Below are 17,945 nucleotides of genomic sequence, written 5' to 3'. Positions count from 1 at the left end.
GAGCTTAGCCCTTTATCAGTGGAAGTCAAGTTGCTGTTTTGTTGAGAAATTTGCTAAGGCCACGAAAAAAGAGTTAAAGTTCCAACGCAAGCTGCGCGCGCGATGAGCGCGCGACGACTAACATTCAGTCAGCGCGGCTGACTTGTTCACAGATTGAAGATAAGTCGCTTTTCCTGACATTTTCGTTGTTTGTTCCCATCGCAGAACATGATGCTACGGACTTGTACATCTTGAATAGTGTGGCCATTTTAATTGAAATGCTTTGCGACAGGAAAGCTTGGCAGGTTTTTCTCGATGCTGCAGAGGCGCTCAACGAAACGTTGCTGTAGCGTGCGGCCAGTTTCGGCGATGTAGATCGCAGAACAACGACGGCAAGAGATGCCATACACTGAGCCGGTTTTTTCGCAGATGAAAGTGTGCGTGCATGGAAAAGTTTTCACGTTAAGACCAGACTGGCTACTATCGGTGGTGTGAACTAAGACGTCGTGCTATTATTAAAAAAGCCCGAAACGTTTGGAACGCTATTTTGTTAAATTGGCACTTTATACTCGAACACGAGAACTTTTTTTTTACCTTTTTATGCTTTAAAATACAAGTGTCACGCGGCCAAGAATTTCAACTTGCTAGAGACTTGATCAATCGAGAAAGGGTAGTTGCGATATTTATAATGCATATTGCTTTCTTTTTTATTTTGAAAGTGCTTCAGCCACAATTACTCTTGATAGCACATTTTAAAAATACGAGTGGGCTAAAAAATTTGTAGGCCCGGGCCTACGGGCCTATAGGCTAGATACGCCCCTGCTAAATGGACTGAAGTAGCTAGTTGGACCTGTCCAACCGCCGCAAGCACATGTGCAAGCCGATCAAGCGCTCTTTCACACAAGCGCTGGTCGACAAGCACGATCGAACTTCGGCGAAGCAGATTCAAATGAGAAATTCCCTATAAAAAATGAATAACTAGAATTTTTATTGTTTCCAAAAGCACATACATCGACGGCTTTGATTTTGTGAGTGGTTTCACAGTGTCGCAATGTGACACGAGCGCTGCTTGCCGCGCCGAGCTTGCTTGTCGAATGTGTAAATTCAGGTTACAGTACGCCTACCCCGGTGGTTATTCGGTATTATATAACGATTTGGTGATTTTAATACAAGAAGCGATCAGTTGCTCGATCGCTTTCATTTTGATTGTGTTCCTGTGTGGGAAAGTACAGTGGACTGACATATTTCTCCGAAGCGCGAGAGTGACATAATTAAACTTGACAACACGGCAAGATAACACTTCTTCAAACTCAAGATTAGCACTTTTTGACTTCAATGAACGATACCAAAATTTCCTCTTCAAGAATAGACAGAACTGCAGTTTTTGCTCTTTATGGTTCGTTAGCTCTACGGTATATTTTCAACCGTCGACTTCTTTATCCGGATACGATAAATCCTGATTACAGTGCGTGTTTATCAGCAAATAATTCCGGCGAAGGCAGCCGTAAAATTTGTCCAAGATTTTGCGAGATCTCAGTGCATTCGCCATAGAATACTACCGGAACTGCAGACGTGAGTGACAACATTCGAAGCGCGCTACTTGAAAACAAATTAGCATTTCTAACTCACTCAAGTCGAATTTACATTCCATATTTTTGCTTCTTTCACAGATGCATTCGTTTGCGTCTGGCGATCGATCGTTTCGAGTGTTTGGGAAAGGAAACGACTGCTACCTTACGAATTGATAAAACGATCTACTAACCATACAAATTAAATTTTGAGGAACGAAGTCTCATAATAAAAGAATAACACGTATACTGTACCCAGCTGTGTAACATATTGTAAACTCCTGGCGCGACTGCTAAATCTTTCTTCGGCTAGTCAGGGCAGAATGATATAGAGAGACACCATACCATATCCTTTACAGAGATACTGACTCTTTTGATAAATTTCCTCTTCGCTTCATGACTTTATCGTTTCATTTGTGACAAGGAAGAGCTTGTGCTGAGAACAGCGATCCTTGAACTGCCGACGGAACAGAATTCGTTTCTTCTTGCGTTTTCATCAGAACGAATAGCTTTACTATACACATGGAAATTTCGCTTCCATTTACTCTGCGAAGCTTCACCAAAGGAAATAAGTGTATTTGTTGCAGTTTCGTTTGCGCAATTGCCTTTGTTTGACTCAAAAGCCGAAATATAGCTTTCGCCAGCCTCTTTGCTCTCTTTACGCCATAATCCTGGTGTCTTTAGAACCACTAAGTACGTCATTTCCGGTGAAACCGGAGCGTTTGGCCGCGCGCGAAAAGGACCCACTTTAAATTGCGAAATCCAAACTTCGAGGCTCAAAAAATACTAGAAAAAAGCGCTTTTGATCGCTTAAACACGCATATTCGTGCTAACTAAGACATAAACAGGCAAATTGAGCAAAGTTATTTTTTACTTCATAGGCACTTTAAGATGATTGATAAAAGCCGGAACGTTTTCTGCATTTTTTGCTGCCGGCGCTAACTGATTCCAAATTCTAGAGATGATATAAGAATACGAGGCGTGGAAAATTTTACTATTGTAAGGGCATTGTTCTACGTTTAGCTCGCTGCTTCTAAGATTGTATGGCGTGACCTGGGGCTTGAATAAGTTGGTGATATAACGTGTAGGCCGTTTTCTTGTTAATCAAAACTATAACAAAATTCTCGAACGTTATTGGTTATCAGCAGCCCGATTTGAGCACTAATAGGACAGTGTACGCGTCATGCTTGTAATTGGACAGTGTAATAGGACAGTGTACGCGTCATGCTTGTAATTGGACAGTGTAATAGGACAGTGTACGCGTCATGCCTGTGTAATTGGACAGTACGCGTCATTTTGCGCGCGCTGTTGTTGTGCATTTCGTGGAGTAGACTGTTATGTTTTTCAATATTTATAAAGGAGTTTAACCATTAACCGAAGATTAGTTTAATTTGTTTCTCAAATTTTGTCATAGTTTTGATTAATTGGTAACTGGACTTCGTGTCATCCAATTCTGTCTGTAATCATACTCGTGATTAAACAAATCGGACTCCCGCTTCGCGGTCGTCCGATTTTGTTAATCACTCGTATGATTACAGACCGAATTGGACTCCACTCAGTCCTATTACCATTATAAAGCACTTAAAAATATTATTAGAGATTGTTCAATACGTCTATGTTCTAGCGTTCTCATGCCCAGCAGTTTGAGTAATGACTCATAATTAGAAGTTTTCCCCGTGTTCATTACTGTTCGTAGACCGTAGTTCGTAGTTCGTAGACTGTAATTTCTACCCGCTTTGCCTACTCGTCAAGACCGGCGTCGAAAACCGTGATAAGCCCTATTAAAATGCGCGGAAAATTGACCTACATACGTGACTGCAGTAGTAGTGTTTTTGGGAAAGTAGTCTCGTTGAAACTCCCGCCAAGCACGATCCAGATAATGATAAAACGATTTGTGTCTCGACAAACCAATTTTATGGTGAACTAGCGATACTTTTTGCACTGAAATGTGGTGAGGCTCAACCTCCCAAATTTTTGTTTGGAGATGCCCCCCTGCTCCACCGCTTATGTATTATTAGGGGGACGAACCATTATTTTTTGGTGAGTGGGGGGATAAAAAATATCGAAAAAATTGTTTGCATGGCCTAGAAAGACAAAATAATTTGTTTGCAAACACGATATGTATAACAAAAAGAAGTTTGCATTTCCAAAAAAAAATGTTTATAGAGGTGCATATAAAACTAAAAAAAGTTTGCAGAGGATAAATTATCATACCCCCTCCCCCTCCTTCAGCATGTGTTCAGGAAAATAATGGTCCGTCCCTTATCTTACTTTTTATGGGACTAATAATGAGTGTGCTGAATGTTTCTATCAGTGATTAGGCTTTCATAGATTGTGCTCCTAAAAGTGGCATATTATGCTACTAGCAGTGCTCAAAAATTTGCCAAATTATGCAAAAATTATGCCAGAATTCCCAAATTATGCTTCTGATTTCCGAAATTATGCTCACAAAATGACGTAGATTCTATACATAGAGGTGCGCAATAAGGTCAGCTTCGAGCCAAAGTGGCGCATACTGCCGGAGCTTATCCCGGTTTCCTTAGCATTAAGCAGCTAGGAGTATTTCTACTCCCCCCTGGATGGGATGCTAGTCCATCGCAGGGAACCCCCCAGCATTATTTCGCCGGTACCCATTTATACACCTGGGTGGAGAGAGGCACTATGAGAGTAAAGTGTCTTGCCCAAGAACACAACACAGTGACCCCGGCCAGGGCTCGAACCCGGAACGCTCGCTCCGGAGTCCGGCGCGCTAACCATTAGGCCACCGTGCCTCCCATATAGAGGTGCGCAATAACGACACCAAATTATGATGTTTTTTAAATAAACTGTTGTTGTAAATTTATTTGTGTTTATGGCAGTTTATCTCTAAACCGTTTGTAAAATGCCTCCAACGACTTAACAATCACAATTGTATAGCTAAAACACGCATAATTTGCAAGAACAAACTACCTAAATTTCATTTATTTCTGTAGAAAGTACACCATATTTACTACATTTTATGAATTTATGCTCCAAAAAGTGCTAAAAATTGCTAATTATGCCGTGGCAGTGCTCGTTTCACAAATTATGCTTTTTAGCTCCAATTATGCCAAAAATTATGCTAGCACAATCTATCAAAGCCGATCAGTGATTGCTGACCACTGGCGACGAGAAATAGAATTTATGCTCAGGAAATTTTGATGCCAGGTATTTTTTGGGGTCAGTAAAATTTCAGGCTTGTGTATTTGTTTGGGTTTGCAATATGGAGCTCCGTCGGACCCCAACCCCCACTGTCAGGTATACTTCGAGTACCCCCTGGGGGTTTCTCATAGGAGACGGGGATGCTCGTTCCCATGCTTAGGGGTGTAAATTTCCGAATTTGCAAATATAAATTCTTTTTGAAACATCTTTTATATTATTATGGGTCACAAAAAACTTTAGCCATGCCCAAATTGGTCTCCCTTTATAGAGGCCCTGTCAGGGTAAATTCCGACAAGCGACATGGCCCAAAAAGTAGCGACAGCATACTAATAAAATTGCGACAAACGACAACCCTTATGGAAAAAACTTAAATTCCGACAAGGACAAGCAATTTTCCTTCAATTTAATTACCGACAGCGACATGAAGAGCGATAAAACAGCGACATGGCACATATTTAAATTTAGACAAGCAACACGGGAACCCCCCCTGGCAGGGTTTCTTTATAATACGGGTTTGATTTAATGAGTCAAGAGGTTGGTTATATTATATCTATTGAACCAGTTGAACCACGGATTGCCTGTATCTAATTGCGTGAACATGGTTTGATAAACCTATTTTATACGTAACAAGGCCTTATACCTATCATTCTCTTTCTCGAGTCGCTCTATAATTTTATCTGTGATCTGTCGATAGTTATCTGGTTCAATCTCATCACGCTTGGAATTTAATTCATGCAATTTTAAAAGACGTGCTTCATGTAAACACGTTTTTACCAGTGTTTTTAGTTCGTACTTTTGTCCAGCGATCAGCCCAGCTAGTACGTCGTTCCCCTTTTTTTTCACCGTGTAAACCAAGAAATCCTCGCACTTCTGAGTAATGGAAGCTATCTGATACTCGTGAGCAAGATCCAACAGAAAGTAACAATTACTTTCAGTCACCACATTCTTGTCCAAAGAAGTATCGTACATTATTTGCAGCAGCTCTTTAATTTCGCTTGCTTTCTTGCCTGGAAGTGAAATTTCGTCACTGTTCTTTTCTTTGAAGTCAGCCGTAAACATGGTCTCAAACACAGGCGACCATATTGCCAACGTGCTTCGATGAACATGAAATCTTTGTTCTTCAACTACAAGAATGACATCGCTAAACTTCCACTGCGCTGAAAAATCTGGTGAACCAGCTGAACTATTACCTGTAGAAGCCATTGCACGTAGCAACTATAGAGAGTGAATCCGTAAAACGTAGTTCAACTAAATTGTAGGGGCACAAATGGTGAATCAACTGACTCCGGAAACTTTCCTGGAACAAAGGCAGCTCCCTTTCCTAGAACTTGCATTTTTACTTCCGGTATTTTTCGACTTTACTTCCGCCAAAGAAATGCGAAGATGAATCACGGGAGGGGTGGGAGAGAGAAGAATTCTCTCGAATCGGTCATATTACGGAGCCCAGTAAATGCCATGGTTACCCTTCTATAATCTAGGCTAATACCAACTTTTTTGTCGACTATGTGGTCGAGATTTTTTGTCAACTTTTTGTCTACCTGTTTTAATCCTCCCCTTCTTACGCCTGTTACGCAGGATAATGTCGACCCATTTTGCCAGACTGCTTTGCACTTTTTTTAGCAGCTGGGCATCATTCTCTTGGACGCCTGAATATAGCATGGATAATGTCAGAGATATACTGGTGATAACCCGAGTTTCAGGCTTTTCTAAAGGGGAAGGGACTGGAGGTAGTGAAGAAGCGTGAAATTTTCTTCAATTTCCTCCTCTCCTTTCCCTTAGAAAGGTCTTATACTCAGGTTATACTTGTACTGTAAAGACAACTGCCTTTAAATTGCACGTCCTATCACTGAAGAGACTATCATCATGTTTTGCTATATTTTTAATAGTTTCAATTTTTATAAATTGGGGGGGAGTCTTTTCGCGTCATGTAGCATAATTATGGGACTCATAAACAATGTCATGTGACAGAGCACTTGGAGACTCATTCGCAAGTAGTTGATCCAGCAAACGAAGATCTTTTTCTAGTGTTAGAGCCTTGTCAGCATTTTCTCGTTTATAAGTTGAGTTACAAGTTGCATTACTTCATTCTCATCTTTGTCACTTTAATAGCCCCTGCAAATACATGTACATCTACAAAGGGGGGGGGGGGGAGTTAACTCAACGCATAATAAAGGAAAAACCAAAGCAATTGATTAACATTGAAGTGAAAACCACTCTATAATAGTAAGCAACAATTCACCTCAGTGTCCATGGCAAGTGGTGGACATAAACCGAGCCGCAAAAATTAATATCCATCACTAGCCACAGACACCGAGGTGAATAGCTGTTTTAGTACAGTGTAACTCACTGTTTTAGTAATATGTTGTAATATAGCCTAAAAGCATGATTTTTGACTGATTTATTCCCTTCAAATATTACAATTTTCTCGCGCATGTTGCTTGAAGGTAAGTAATTAACAATTATCCTGCGAAATTGCGCGGAATATCGCCTGATACTTAGCCGACGAGGCCGTAGGCCGAGTTGGCTAAAATCAGACGATATTCCGCAAGATTGAGCAGGATAATTGTTTTATTATTCAACAAATTGTCAACGAAACACATTTTGCAGATAGAAAAATTGTAATTATGCAACACTTTACAAGATTTTGGACAATTCTTCGTAACCTACGTATATCGCAGGATATCTGTTATGTGCGGATGACAGATAACGTTAACATTTTTACCATATATGGGCAGCGCTCGCATTTGTTGAATAATAACAGAGGATATCTGGAGTTTGAGTAGCCAATCAGCACGCACCAAAAAGGCTATCCACTGTTTTATTATAAACTGAAAGAGAATATCAAATACCAAACTTTCACTTACAGTAGATTAATAACAACAGTTCACAGTCCAGCTGGTGCTTATATTTTCTTCTTTTATTTTTTTCTTCATTCAAAAACAACCTTAACATGCAAGGATGTTTCAGTGAATGCAATCTTCTGCAACACTATAAATGCTGTTCAAAGTCCACACTTTCCAAGCATGCAAACAAAGAAGTGCGGACGGCAAGTGTTAATATAGAATGCTGCTAGAGAAAGATACTTTCATAAGATATGGGGCTACGTCTTGGCACAAGGGGATACAAGACGATCTTCCGCAAAAAGGCCAACAGAGGCCTTGACATTAACAGCCTTATTAACAGGGTCATAAAGAGGTCTGCTTTCTACCTTGAGCCTCAAAGCTGATGGAATTGCTTATGCATCTGTTGCACCTTTGGAAAATTATTTCCAGAAGGAAGTTAGGACACAACGCTTCTTTGCTTCATTTTCCTGAACTTCTCATTTCGGTAAACCTCTGTATAACCCTGCTGATAAGGTGTTTACAAAACTCTAATGAGATCATTTGCATCTTACACACATTACACAGAGTAACCCAGTTTCCGTTATCCAGAGTATATCTTTAAAGACATTAATACAAGCATCAAAAGTCCCCATAAAATTGATCTGCTTTCAACTAAACAAAGGGTATACAGTCAAACACAGTTCGGATTTATATGGCTTTCTGTAGATAAACACTCATTTACACTCTCATCGAACTCAAGATAATACTCCTTCACTTTTGTAAATGTAACCGAACAGTGGCAATAAATCGATACAAGTCTATCGGGCAAAGCTTGATGTCCATTAAGGGAGTTGCAACTTGCTAAATTCCCGTATTCTAAGCAAGGTCTCCTTTAGGTCAAGAAAGCAAGTATTTTCAACTTGCATTTACATGTAGCCAAATATCCTTGGATAGTCAAGCATAACATAACTTGATCGCGACTGGAAAATACAAGTCCAAGGATTAAGGCAAGTGATCTTTTAAGCAACTCAAACAACAACTTGTACATGTATCCTTCGCAAATCCATTGCACTGTTCACAAGCTTGTATGGAGTACAAAAAGACAGTTTTTTACTGTCACCAAGTAGAAGTAGTCCAATATTTCACACATGTTCCCTTTTTCTGACGCAAACCAAGTACTCTCTTGGGAATAATGTGGTGGGCAGAATAGCTGCACTGGCTTATCATAAGCGATAAATGGGCGTGATCACATTCCTGCACCAGTCAGTCTGTTTTGTGCCCTGGTTTTCCATCTTTAAACAATCTTTTGAAGTGGAAGGTTAGCTTTGACAGAGCGTGATTGCAGAGAACTAGCCCCCTCAAGGGTTGAAAATTTTCAGCAAATATTGCAAAACAAGGCTTTCAACATGAAAGTCCACTTTCAATGTTAATTCTCACCGTACAGATTGCGGGACTTTCTAAATTAGAAAGCTAACCGACAACGTCCGTACAACAATGTAAGCAATACTTGCACTGTCCACGGCATTACTTCTTTCATATCCGAAAGGAAGCAAGCTTTGAGAAAAGAATATGCACATGTTTACAAAGAGACATGCATGTCTTGTATCTACATTGTGACTGCTAATAATTTTGTGCTGCACATTTTAAAGTGCAATGATAAAATGATGATGACAACTGGAGGGAAGGTGGGGGGGGGGGGAAATTTTCTGTTATCCAGCAGAAAAAAACAATAGGTGAATTAAGGGGGTAAACTATAATGTACCCCAGAAAAAAATTACATGAATATTGTACAATATTTTTTTTGTTCTGAACAATGAACACTGATTCAATAATTGAATGATATTAACATTTGTTAGACTGCTGTGATGCAGTAAGACATGAACGTGGTTGTACATTCAGGTGAAAATACACTGTATACAAACTGTACTTTGCAACACACAAATGCTACAAAGAAGACCTACACTGATGAATTTAATCAACAATGGCAAAAAATGACGACCTAACAAGGGGTAAAAGAGTAGTTGAGTCCTTAAACTTGGTCCCAATGCAGATACAATGAGAGAGCAACAACAGGCAAGTGCACAAAAAGAGCAGATAGTATCTTCACTTGTTTAATGCCAGAAGAGTTAAGCCAGCGGCACAAATACTTCCCACTGTGAATAAGCTTTTCCACATGTTTTGGGACTGCGAAGATTCCGAAAAGTGAGCAACAAAACCATCCTGCAAAAAATTAAACAAATACAATGTTAAATAACAGAAATTCAATAACACATGAATACATGTATGTAGGTTTGCAAAAGGGGAGGACAATTTAATTAAAGAGTGCATTGGAGAGAAGGCAAAAAAATTGTTCTAGATAATATTTTTGTTTTTAAATTTTATTGCCTTGTAATAACTGCATCTAGGATAACAAAAGATTACTACACTACTTATTATCCAGGGGTGCAAATAACAGTCGGGCATCAGACATTGGCTGAGCAAAATATTCTCATGTCTTACGAAATCCCAAGTGTGGTCGGACATGATGTCCAGACAATTTTTGATTTTAAATCATTTACAGCATGATGAATAAAAATCTGTCCGACCACAATTTTGTTTTGTCCAACCAAGATGGTGTCTTAGTAGGACATACCAGGCATGCCCTTTAAGTGAAAAAAATTATTTGCAGCCCTGTATTATCTGTTAGAGAGTTGGGTGAAGGCATTAAACAAAATACATGAAGAGTTCCAATAATATATGTATTGCAGATGTACAATCACTAAATCCTTGACTATTTAGATCCTCTTCAGGCAGCTGTTCTTAGGATTATCTACTTGTCTGAAGTTTAGAATGGAATTGACTTAGATGAGTGACGGTCAGTGACAGTCTCTTGACGAAACGAAATAAATATTAGTTTTCCGTCTCAGGACATTCATGCCAAAGACATGTTCAGTTTAGGAGGAAACAAGTTCATGTTCAATAAGGTTAAAAGCGTCTGTGGTTAATGTAAGACATATCATTCATGCAAAAAAGAATAACATTGGTGACAAGCTAATATCAAAATAATTATATAGCTGATGCAAGAATTTATCCAGAATTTTCCTGATTTAAAATAACGCTACACAAAGAGCTCTGCCAATACAGCACTGTTGCTTGGAAAAGGACATTTTTTGACCTTCGACGGAAAAAAGGATCACTAAAAAAACAGACAAAAAAACTGAAACTGACTCCACGTTTTATTTTGTTGAATACAGGGTATGATCTTTTACGTATACTATGATCAATGCAAAATTCACCCAAGAGGCACTTGAACGTTGGAGGGTGATCAAAAATGCATGAATGGAAATTAACACCCCCGGGGCAATACACTGATGTCGTATTTGTCAAACGGAAATATTTTCACGATTTTTCCCGCAAAAAATATTTTTATTGCGTTAAAAAGATAGAAAACGCTGAAATTTTATTATTCACAGGCACTAACAAAGATATTCACTTGAACACGAAAACAACCAGACTGTTTACGCAGCGAAAGGAGGAAAACAACAAGCAGAAGAAGTGTCCCGCTGTTAAGAGAAATTTTCATTTCACATGTTTACATTATCTATGGCACTAAAATTGGTCTCAGGATTGAAAAATGTTTCTTGAATTTGCATCAAAATAAAATACGTAGGTGTTTTGAGACAAAAAAGCAAACGAAACATCGCCAAGATAAATGAATGTCTGACTCATATCCAATGTAAATACAGACTGAAATTTGCATTCAGTAAATTACTACAGCACGTACAGATCATGACAGCTGGTAGGCAGGATAAAGAGAAAAATAACAAAAAATGTTAAAAAATAATATAAAATAAATAAAAAACCCTAAATGAATTTAAGAAAAAACTCAGAGTTACAACTTACCCAGCCACCATTTTCTCTGATCCACGTTAATAAGTTATCGGCGATAAATGAGACAATCCATTCGACAATGCGTTGAACCATTTCTGGTCGTTGTGTTTCAACGAAATGGTGGGCCACTACGCCACCGAACGTGAACAACGCCACTATTCTGCCCCAGTTTGTTCCTGCCTGGAAAATCTCTTGCGCCACACCGACAAACGTAGGATAAGCTGTAACCGGTGTAATTCCTAACGTTGTACACAATGATTCAAACAAATCAGGGTGTTCTGCCTCCATAAGAGTTGCCAGTTTTCGTAGAGTACTCGCTGATGTGTTTGTTGGCGTCTGAGGAATAAGAAACTGTCGTGGTAAACCTTTGAGCCTGCTCTGTTCAAATTTGCTCCTTAGCCGGTAAGAAATATAGTCAAGTGTGAGGGCAAATGCTTCCTCGATGATGTCCTTGTCGTACCTTGACATTTCAGAGGTATTGAGCGTAGGAGAAAGGTCCTCGTTGTTCAGCGCAGCTGTTGCTCCGGCCATATTGGGTGATCGTAGTTAGAAAAGTGAAAGTGTTCGCACGCAAATTCCTTGTTTCGGCCCTGCAGCTTGTTTTCGTTCTTCAAACAAGGATTTAATCGAAGGAAATGGTATCTTTGCCCTAAAAAGAGAGAAAACATTAAAACCAAGCATCGTTGAACGGTTGCGTACGTACTTCCTCGCTGACGCATCAACCGCACTAGTAGTGAAAACACAACCGAGTGCTCCAGTTAAAATAATAAAAAAAATACTACTCACAGAAGTTAACCAATGTTCAAAACACTTCGCATAGTACTTGATTCGGCAATTGAAAAAGCAAAAGCAAAGGAGAGGTAGAGAGTAGAAGCAAGCCTTGGCGCAGAAGCACTAAAAAAACTACCACCATCAAACGAGCCTTGCAGTGGCGAAGAAAAGTAGCCAAAGAAGAATCTCTTTGGCACGCCGCGCTCTTTTCTGATTGGCCAATTTGACAAGCTAGTGTTTTCTGATTGGCTGTGACTAATGACCTGTCAAACACTTATCCAAGTCATCTTCCGGTGATTTTCATCATAGCGATGAGGTCACTCGCAGATATAAGAACAGAATAATAATGCGCAGGGAAAATTTTATTTGTTCTGCTCTTGATATCTGTCAATTATTGTGACTGTAAAACTCAGTGCTTAAAAAGACATATTGCAACGAAGTATGAGTCGAAAAAGGTACAAATTATCAACTGAAATGTTCAAAGATCTTGCGAAATGAAAGTAGGACAAAAAGTACTTATGTCAGCGAAAAGTAAACATGCACAAATGTCTTTTGATGAATGCTTATCGCCGCATTCGAAGAAATAGATATTTTCCGCTCTGAACTTTATGACGCGTATAAGATAAAATAACAAACATGCATCAGAAAAGCTTTGAAATAGAAAATAAAGATTCGATAAAGATTAAGATCTTGAAATTTAGGTTGAACTGTCAAGATCATCACTTTGATGGAGAATTATGCAAATCCACTTCGAAATGCAATTTTCATGAATTATTTATGTTTATACAAGGTCGAAACTAAAAGAAAACGTGGTTTTGGTGTGCTCTTGTTTTGAAACTTGAACCGCAAGCTTGTGCACGTGGACAACGGATTACACATCAAAAAGAACAACTTTGATTGGTCAAAAAACAATTGCGATAACACGCGCGCGAACTATTGTTCTCAACACAATAGGTGAACTGACAAATATCAGCCGCGAACCAATCAAAAAATACAAAAATATTGCAACGTATTATTTGGCAAAATATCAAAAATAGGTGAATATATTTATACGCAGTTAAATATTTTTTTTCGCGGGAACTTTTTTTTGGCGACGCAGAGAGAAGCGGCAAAGAAATTCGTTGCGAGAAGACCGACCGCCAAAGGTTCGGTCTTGCCATGAATTTCGCCCTTCCTTAAGGAAGGTTTACAAAACACTAGAAGTAATTACTAGCGAAGGGGACGAAACAGCGACCGTTTTTGTCGAACAAGTTGGCTTCGAGGGCGAAACTTCAAGCAACAAGTTGTTGACTATAAAGAAGCGAGCTTTAAAGATCACTTTATATCGCCCCGGTAAGTGGCATATTGAAAACTTTTCACGGTCAAAACGTTAAATTACGAACGTAATTTTTCTCAACAGCTTATCCAAGCTGTCTTTATAAGCCATCTGCTTTCGAAGTTTTTTATTTTGATAGCCCGAATAGGAAATGAGTTTGCTAGCGGCTCTTTCTGTCCCGAGAATATATATATAAACAAGGGTAGTCGCTGGGCCTTACTGGGGTGCGAAGCATAAAGAAGCCGTTAATTTCAATTTGCGTTTCTAATAAGTCACAAAAGAACAAAGTATAACTGATGGGCTTTCCTCTTTAGCTAGCAAAATAACTTCGAATTTAACCTGTCTTCAGCTTACGTCCATCTGTTCAATTTTTAGACTGCTTGGAGGGGATATACGTAACTGGTATGGACCGCGACACGCCGGGATCAACCGGTAATATGCCACAGAGAAATCAAGCTTGCCCTTCCTGTGAATTGAGCCAAGAAACTAAAGAGTTATGCAAAGAGATAGGCAAGATGTTGGCGAGAATCGGCGATAGAATAAACACTTTGCAAATGACAAGAAACGGACACAATCTTCACATGAACTGTCTCAATGGTGAGAGGATAAACGATGATGATACGAGACCCCGGCCCGGGGTAAATAAACTTCCGTAAACACCGGAAGGTTTTTTATCGATCAATTACTTTGGAAAATTCTATTTCTACGCTAGAAGAATTGTATATAAGATGTGTAGATTCGGCTATGCCATAGGTGTACTTTGTTTTCAAATGTTTATAAAGAGTTATATAACTAAGCTGTAAGCTTTGTAATTTGCGTCGCTGATTTTAACGAAAACAACATTCTACAGACTTGCTTCATCGAAAAACTTAATCTTCAAAACGCATGTAAATATTTTTTGACAACAGCAGAGAGAAACAAATAAAATCAGCTGATGGAAAGCAATATTTTGGTACTTAGTTACTATGGAAACCTATTGTTCTTGCGGTGAAGACTTGACACAATGGTGCAAAAATAGCGAAAACAACAGTGACTTCGCACAATGGTTCTTTGTGTTTTGAGCAATGAATGACTCCATTGTTCGCAGTAAAAATACATTTCTCGTTTGTACGGGCATATTAGTGGATTTTCTTGCGAAATAGACCGAAACGCGGCAAGATTTTGGCCGCACTTCATTTTCGTATGCCGGGTAAATTGAAGGGAAAAGCCCTGAAGGCCAAGGTTTACTTAGTGGGTGAGATTGTGTTGAACTCGGGGCGTTACTTTCAATCCACCGTAACTGATTTAATAATTGTATTTTGACTACAGATGCAAAATAAAAGACAAGGCAAGCTTTGTTCTTCACTCGCTCAATCAGCCATGGCCTACATTACGAAATCAGCGCACAAAGATGGGAGTAAACATGTCTCATAATACAATGTCATTGCCGCTTTAATTTACATAAAGTCAAAAATCTGTCTTGTGATATCGCGGCTTTGGAGGGTCATTTATAGTGTTTTTCTGATTTTTTGAGGTATCAGATCGTTATTCTCGATTTTCTAAAGGAAAATCTTTTCTCCCAAGCCAGTGTTTGGTGAGTTTGTTTCCGGTGATTACATAACCACTCGCATATGGCCGCGCGCATTGCGAAAAGATCGCTTGACATTGAATTTGCGGTCAAATTTTGCCCCATCATATGAGTTTTGCAAAAAGAACATTCTCGTGATGTAACACAGTAAGTCGAATATCACAGAGTGCTTCAAATCACGCATGATGCACGTTTATTTTTTTTCTCACAAACTTTGACCCCTCATTGTAATATGATCCCATAACATATAAATTGCCTGCCTTGTGTACAGGGGGTTTGTTTTGAAGTTTCTTCTCAAACGGGTTCAAATGGTAAAAGGAGATCTGAAACCGTACTGGAAGGATCGAGATTTTGTGTTGATAAAATATCACAGCAAAAACAGGTATACCATAGCAGCTCATAGCGCCTGTTTATATAAATATTCAAAAACGTGTCAAGTAAACACTCAATACCAAACATTGCAACAACAACTGTGTGGATGCCTGCGTGACATGCGCAATGGGGGACAAGTGACGTGAGGATTTTCAGCGGAAGTCGCAAATAGACAAAGAGTCTGGGAACGAAGGATTGGCTGCCAGCACACTTGAACACATCTGAGATTGATCTGTCCGGTTAGCAGTATACCTTAAAATTCCGGTTATAAGCCCCCCCCCCCCCCCCCCACCTGGTTATAGGCCCATCTACCTGGAAACAAAAAAATACATCCGATTATAAGCCCCCCCCCCCTCCAGGATACAAGCCCACCTCTGCTAGATGACAGTACTGAACAGGGCTAAATGTTGCTTTCTAATACGTTTCACTTGAAAACTTATTTCGATCAATTAACACTCCCGTGGCTCGTTTCAAAACGTTTTTTTTTTATTCCACTAAAAAGCCCTCCCGGATATAAGTTAAGCCCCTCCGCTTATAAGCCCACCCAAAACCCCTTACGAAGTTGTATAAGCCCAGGGCCAGGAGATGGGCTCCTGCCAGGGCTTATATTATAATGACCGGAATTTAACGGTATTTTTATGCAGGCAGGAGAGTTGGATGTTTATCAGTCAACTCTGTAAGTTTTCCGAGCCAAAGGTCTTAACAATTTTATATTCTGTGGGGTATAGGTAGCGACTTGTTTCTTCCGTATACATCTGTTATGAACGCCGCTCTCTCCCCTCCCAACCTTACATTAGCTCACTCCCCTCCCCCCTGATATGCATAAATGACTACCTTTGCGTGCCGAATAGCCTTGCACGCAACCGTTATTTCAACTTAATGAACTAATGATCAAAAACACCTGCTTTTTACAGAAGGCTAGCGTTCCCCACTGAGGAGGAAATAATTAAAAACACATAAAACTGTCAGCAACTCATGGCCACCGACCACGAGAGATGCTGAATGAATTATCATTTGCAACCAAGAGAAACAAAGCTGTGGACTACAAAGACAAAATCTGAGCTCCTAACAGCTTTGGGAATAAGAGAGAAACATGTTTCAGTCGACGTGTCTTTTGAAAAGTACAAGATGTAAAGAAAATTCGTGTTTCTCGAATAAAAGCGTTTGACAGATAGCGTGAGGAATAAGCCGAGAAATTTGAAACCCTTTCAAATCCAGAATGATCGATTCGGGACAGGAATATACAGATTTTTAGGGATCGTTGAAGCGATCACGTATGAGACTGGAAAAGAATTACAAAGGCGCTTCTACCTAATAGAATCCTTAAATTAACTGGGAATCATTAGAACTTCCTAAATATTCCAGAATTAATGTAATGTTTTATTTTCTTGGACTCCCTTTAATCTTGTCGTGCTGGTTTTCCGATTTCGCTATACAGGTACCGACGGACCACCAGCCAAAACAAAATGACTCTTTTTTTTATGTTGCTAAATCTTGTTTTTGATACATAGAAGAAAAAAAAAACAGCTAAGACTCCAATTGTTTTGCTGGATGAGTCAAAAGTTCAACTTCATTGCTACACTTTAATCCGGCAACGAAGCAAAAAACAAAAGAACACGATTGAACAAAAATTTTAAAGGTTGTCTGTTTAGCCTCTTGAAACTAAATGTTTTGCCAATAAATACATTATCGGAAATTCGCAAACATGGTAAGATATTTCAAGCTCTTTTCGGGGCTAAGGCATGTGATATATTTGGAGTTTCGAAATTCGAGTTAGGAATTGCAGAGTAAACACGGTTTGTAATTCTTAGCAATCGCACTTTGACTGGTTGACCTTGAATAGCATTTTGCCCGGATGTTTGTGAAAAAACGGCTATTTTTAGCACCTATAGAGTCCTTGCAAAAACGAGAAACCTAAAAAAGACATACCAAAATTTCGCGTTTAGTAACGACATTTGTAAAAATAAGTTAAAATTCATGAAAACTTCTCATTGCTGCTTCAAGTTTCCACTTTCAACCTTTAAATCAGTTTATATATATTTCATTTTGTAAATTTAATGAATTAGACTGAAATAATCTCAGTTAATGGAAGCATATACTAGATGATCGCCTTTTAAAGAAAATGTAATTCCATTTTTTAACAGAGATTTTAAATACCTGTGGTTCCTTTAACTTGGCCAAATCTCCGTAATGTAACGGGCGAATCTTCACTGACTCCCTGTGGTGGAATGGAATGAATGCAAACCAAACTTCTGGAACACGTTGGAGCAACGTTCTACACAAAGTCTTGCCTCAAACAAATGCCCTTGTCGGATTTGCCCACGCTTTAAATCAGGATATAAATGTGAAGTTCAAGAGGACAAACAAAGCTATCAGATATCCTGACTAATAAAGGGGTGAATATCACGAGTGGTAAGAAAATATGGTGATTTGATCCCTTGGTCCACCCTACTTCCTGTGTTTCCGAGTAAGGGCCTAAATTTGAAGTTGGAGGCTAAACA

At 39.2% G+C, this 17,945-nt stretch overlaps 2 protein-coding genes and 1 long non-coding RNA gene across 3 annotated transcripts; 1 reads left to right on the top strand and 2 right to left on the bottom strand.

Annotated features, from left to right (window-relative positions):
• Positions 1-5,339: 5,339 nt before the first annotated feature.
• LOC144628773 (BTB and MATH domain-containing protein 36-like) lies at positions 5,340-5,930 on the bottom strand. Its single transcript, XM_078486892.1, has one exon. It carries the CDS (start codon positions 5,928-5,930, stop codon positions 5,340-5,342), a length of 591 nt encoding a protein of 196 aa, XP_078343018.1.
• A 1,704-nt stretch (positions 5,931-7,634) lies between these two features.
• LOC144629194 (bcl-2-like protein 1) lies at positions 7,635-12,379 on the bottom strand. Its single transcript, XM_078487413.1, has 3 exons — positions 12,206-12,379; positions 11,432-12,068; positions 7,635-9,769 (listed from the first exon to the last, which is right to left on the bottom strand). Exons 2-3 carry the CDS (start codon positions 11,948-11,950, stop codon positions 9,653-9,655), a joined length of 636 nt encoding a protein of 211 aa, XP_078343539.1. The 5' UTR covers positions 11,951-12,068; positions 12,206-12,379; the 3' UTR covers positions 7,635-9,652.
• An 862-nt stretch (positions 12,380-13,241) lies between these two features.
• LOC144629264 (uncharacterized) lies at positions 13,242-14,450 on the top strand. Its single transcript, XR_013566332.1, has 2 exons — positions 13,242-13,522; positions 13,881-14,450. It is a non-coding gene; the product is annotated as an uncharacterized LOC144629264 (long non-coding RNA).
• Positions 14,451-17,945: the final 3,495 nt, after the last annotated feature.

This window comes from Oculina patagonica, chromosome 10 (assembly GCF_052425735.1).
Source record: "Oculina patagonica isolate OP01 chromosome 10, crgOcupat, whole genome shotgun sequence".
Lineage (NCBI taxonomy): Eukaryota > Metazoa > Cnidaria > Anthozoa > Scleractinia > Oculinidae > Oculina > Oculina patagonica.
This window is presented reverse-complemented; position numbering and strand designations above follow the sequence as displayed.

Excerpts from the sequence above, each read along its gene's own strand:
- LOC144629194 (XM_078487413.1), bottom strand. The coding sequence starts at position 11,950 with ATGGCCGGAGCAACAGCTGCGCTGAACAACGAGGACCTTTCTCCTACG. Across the intron at positions 9,770-11,431 it reads TCAGAGAAAATGGTGGCTGG|GATGGTTTTGTTGCTCACTT; the intron begins GTAAGTTGTAAC and ends AATTTTTTGCAG.
- LOC144628773 (XM_078486892.1), bottom strand. The coding sequence starts at position 5,930 with ATGGCTTCTACAGGTAATAGTTCAGCTGGTTCACCAGATTTTTCAGCG.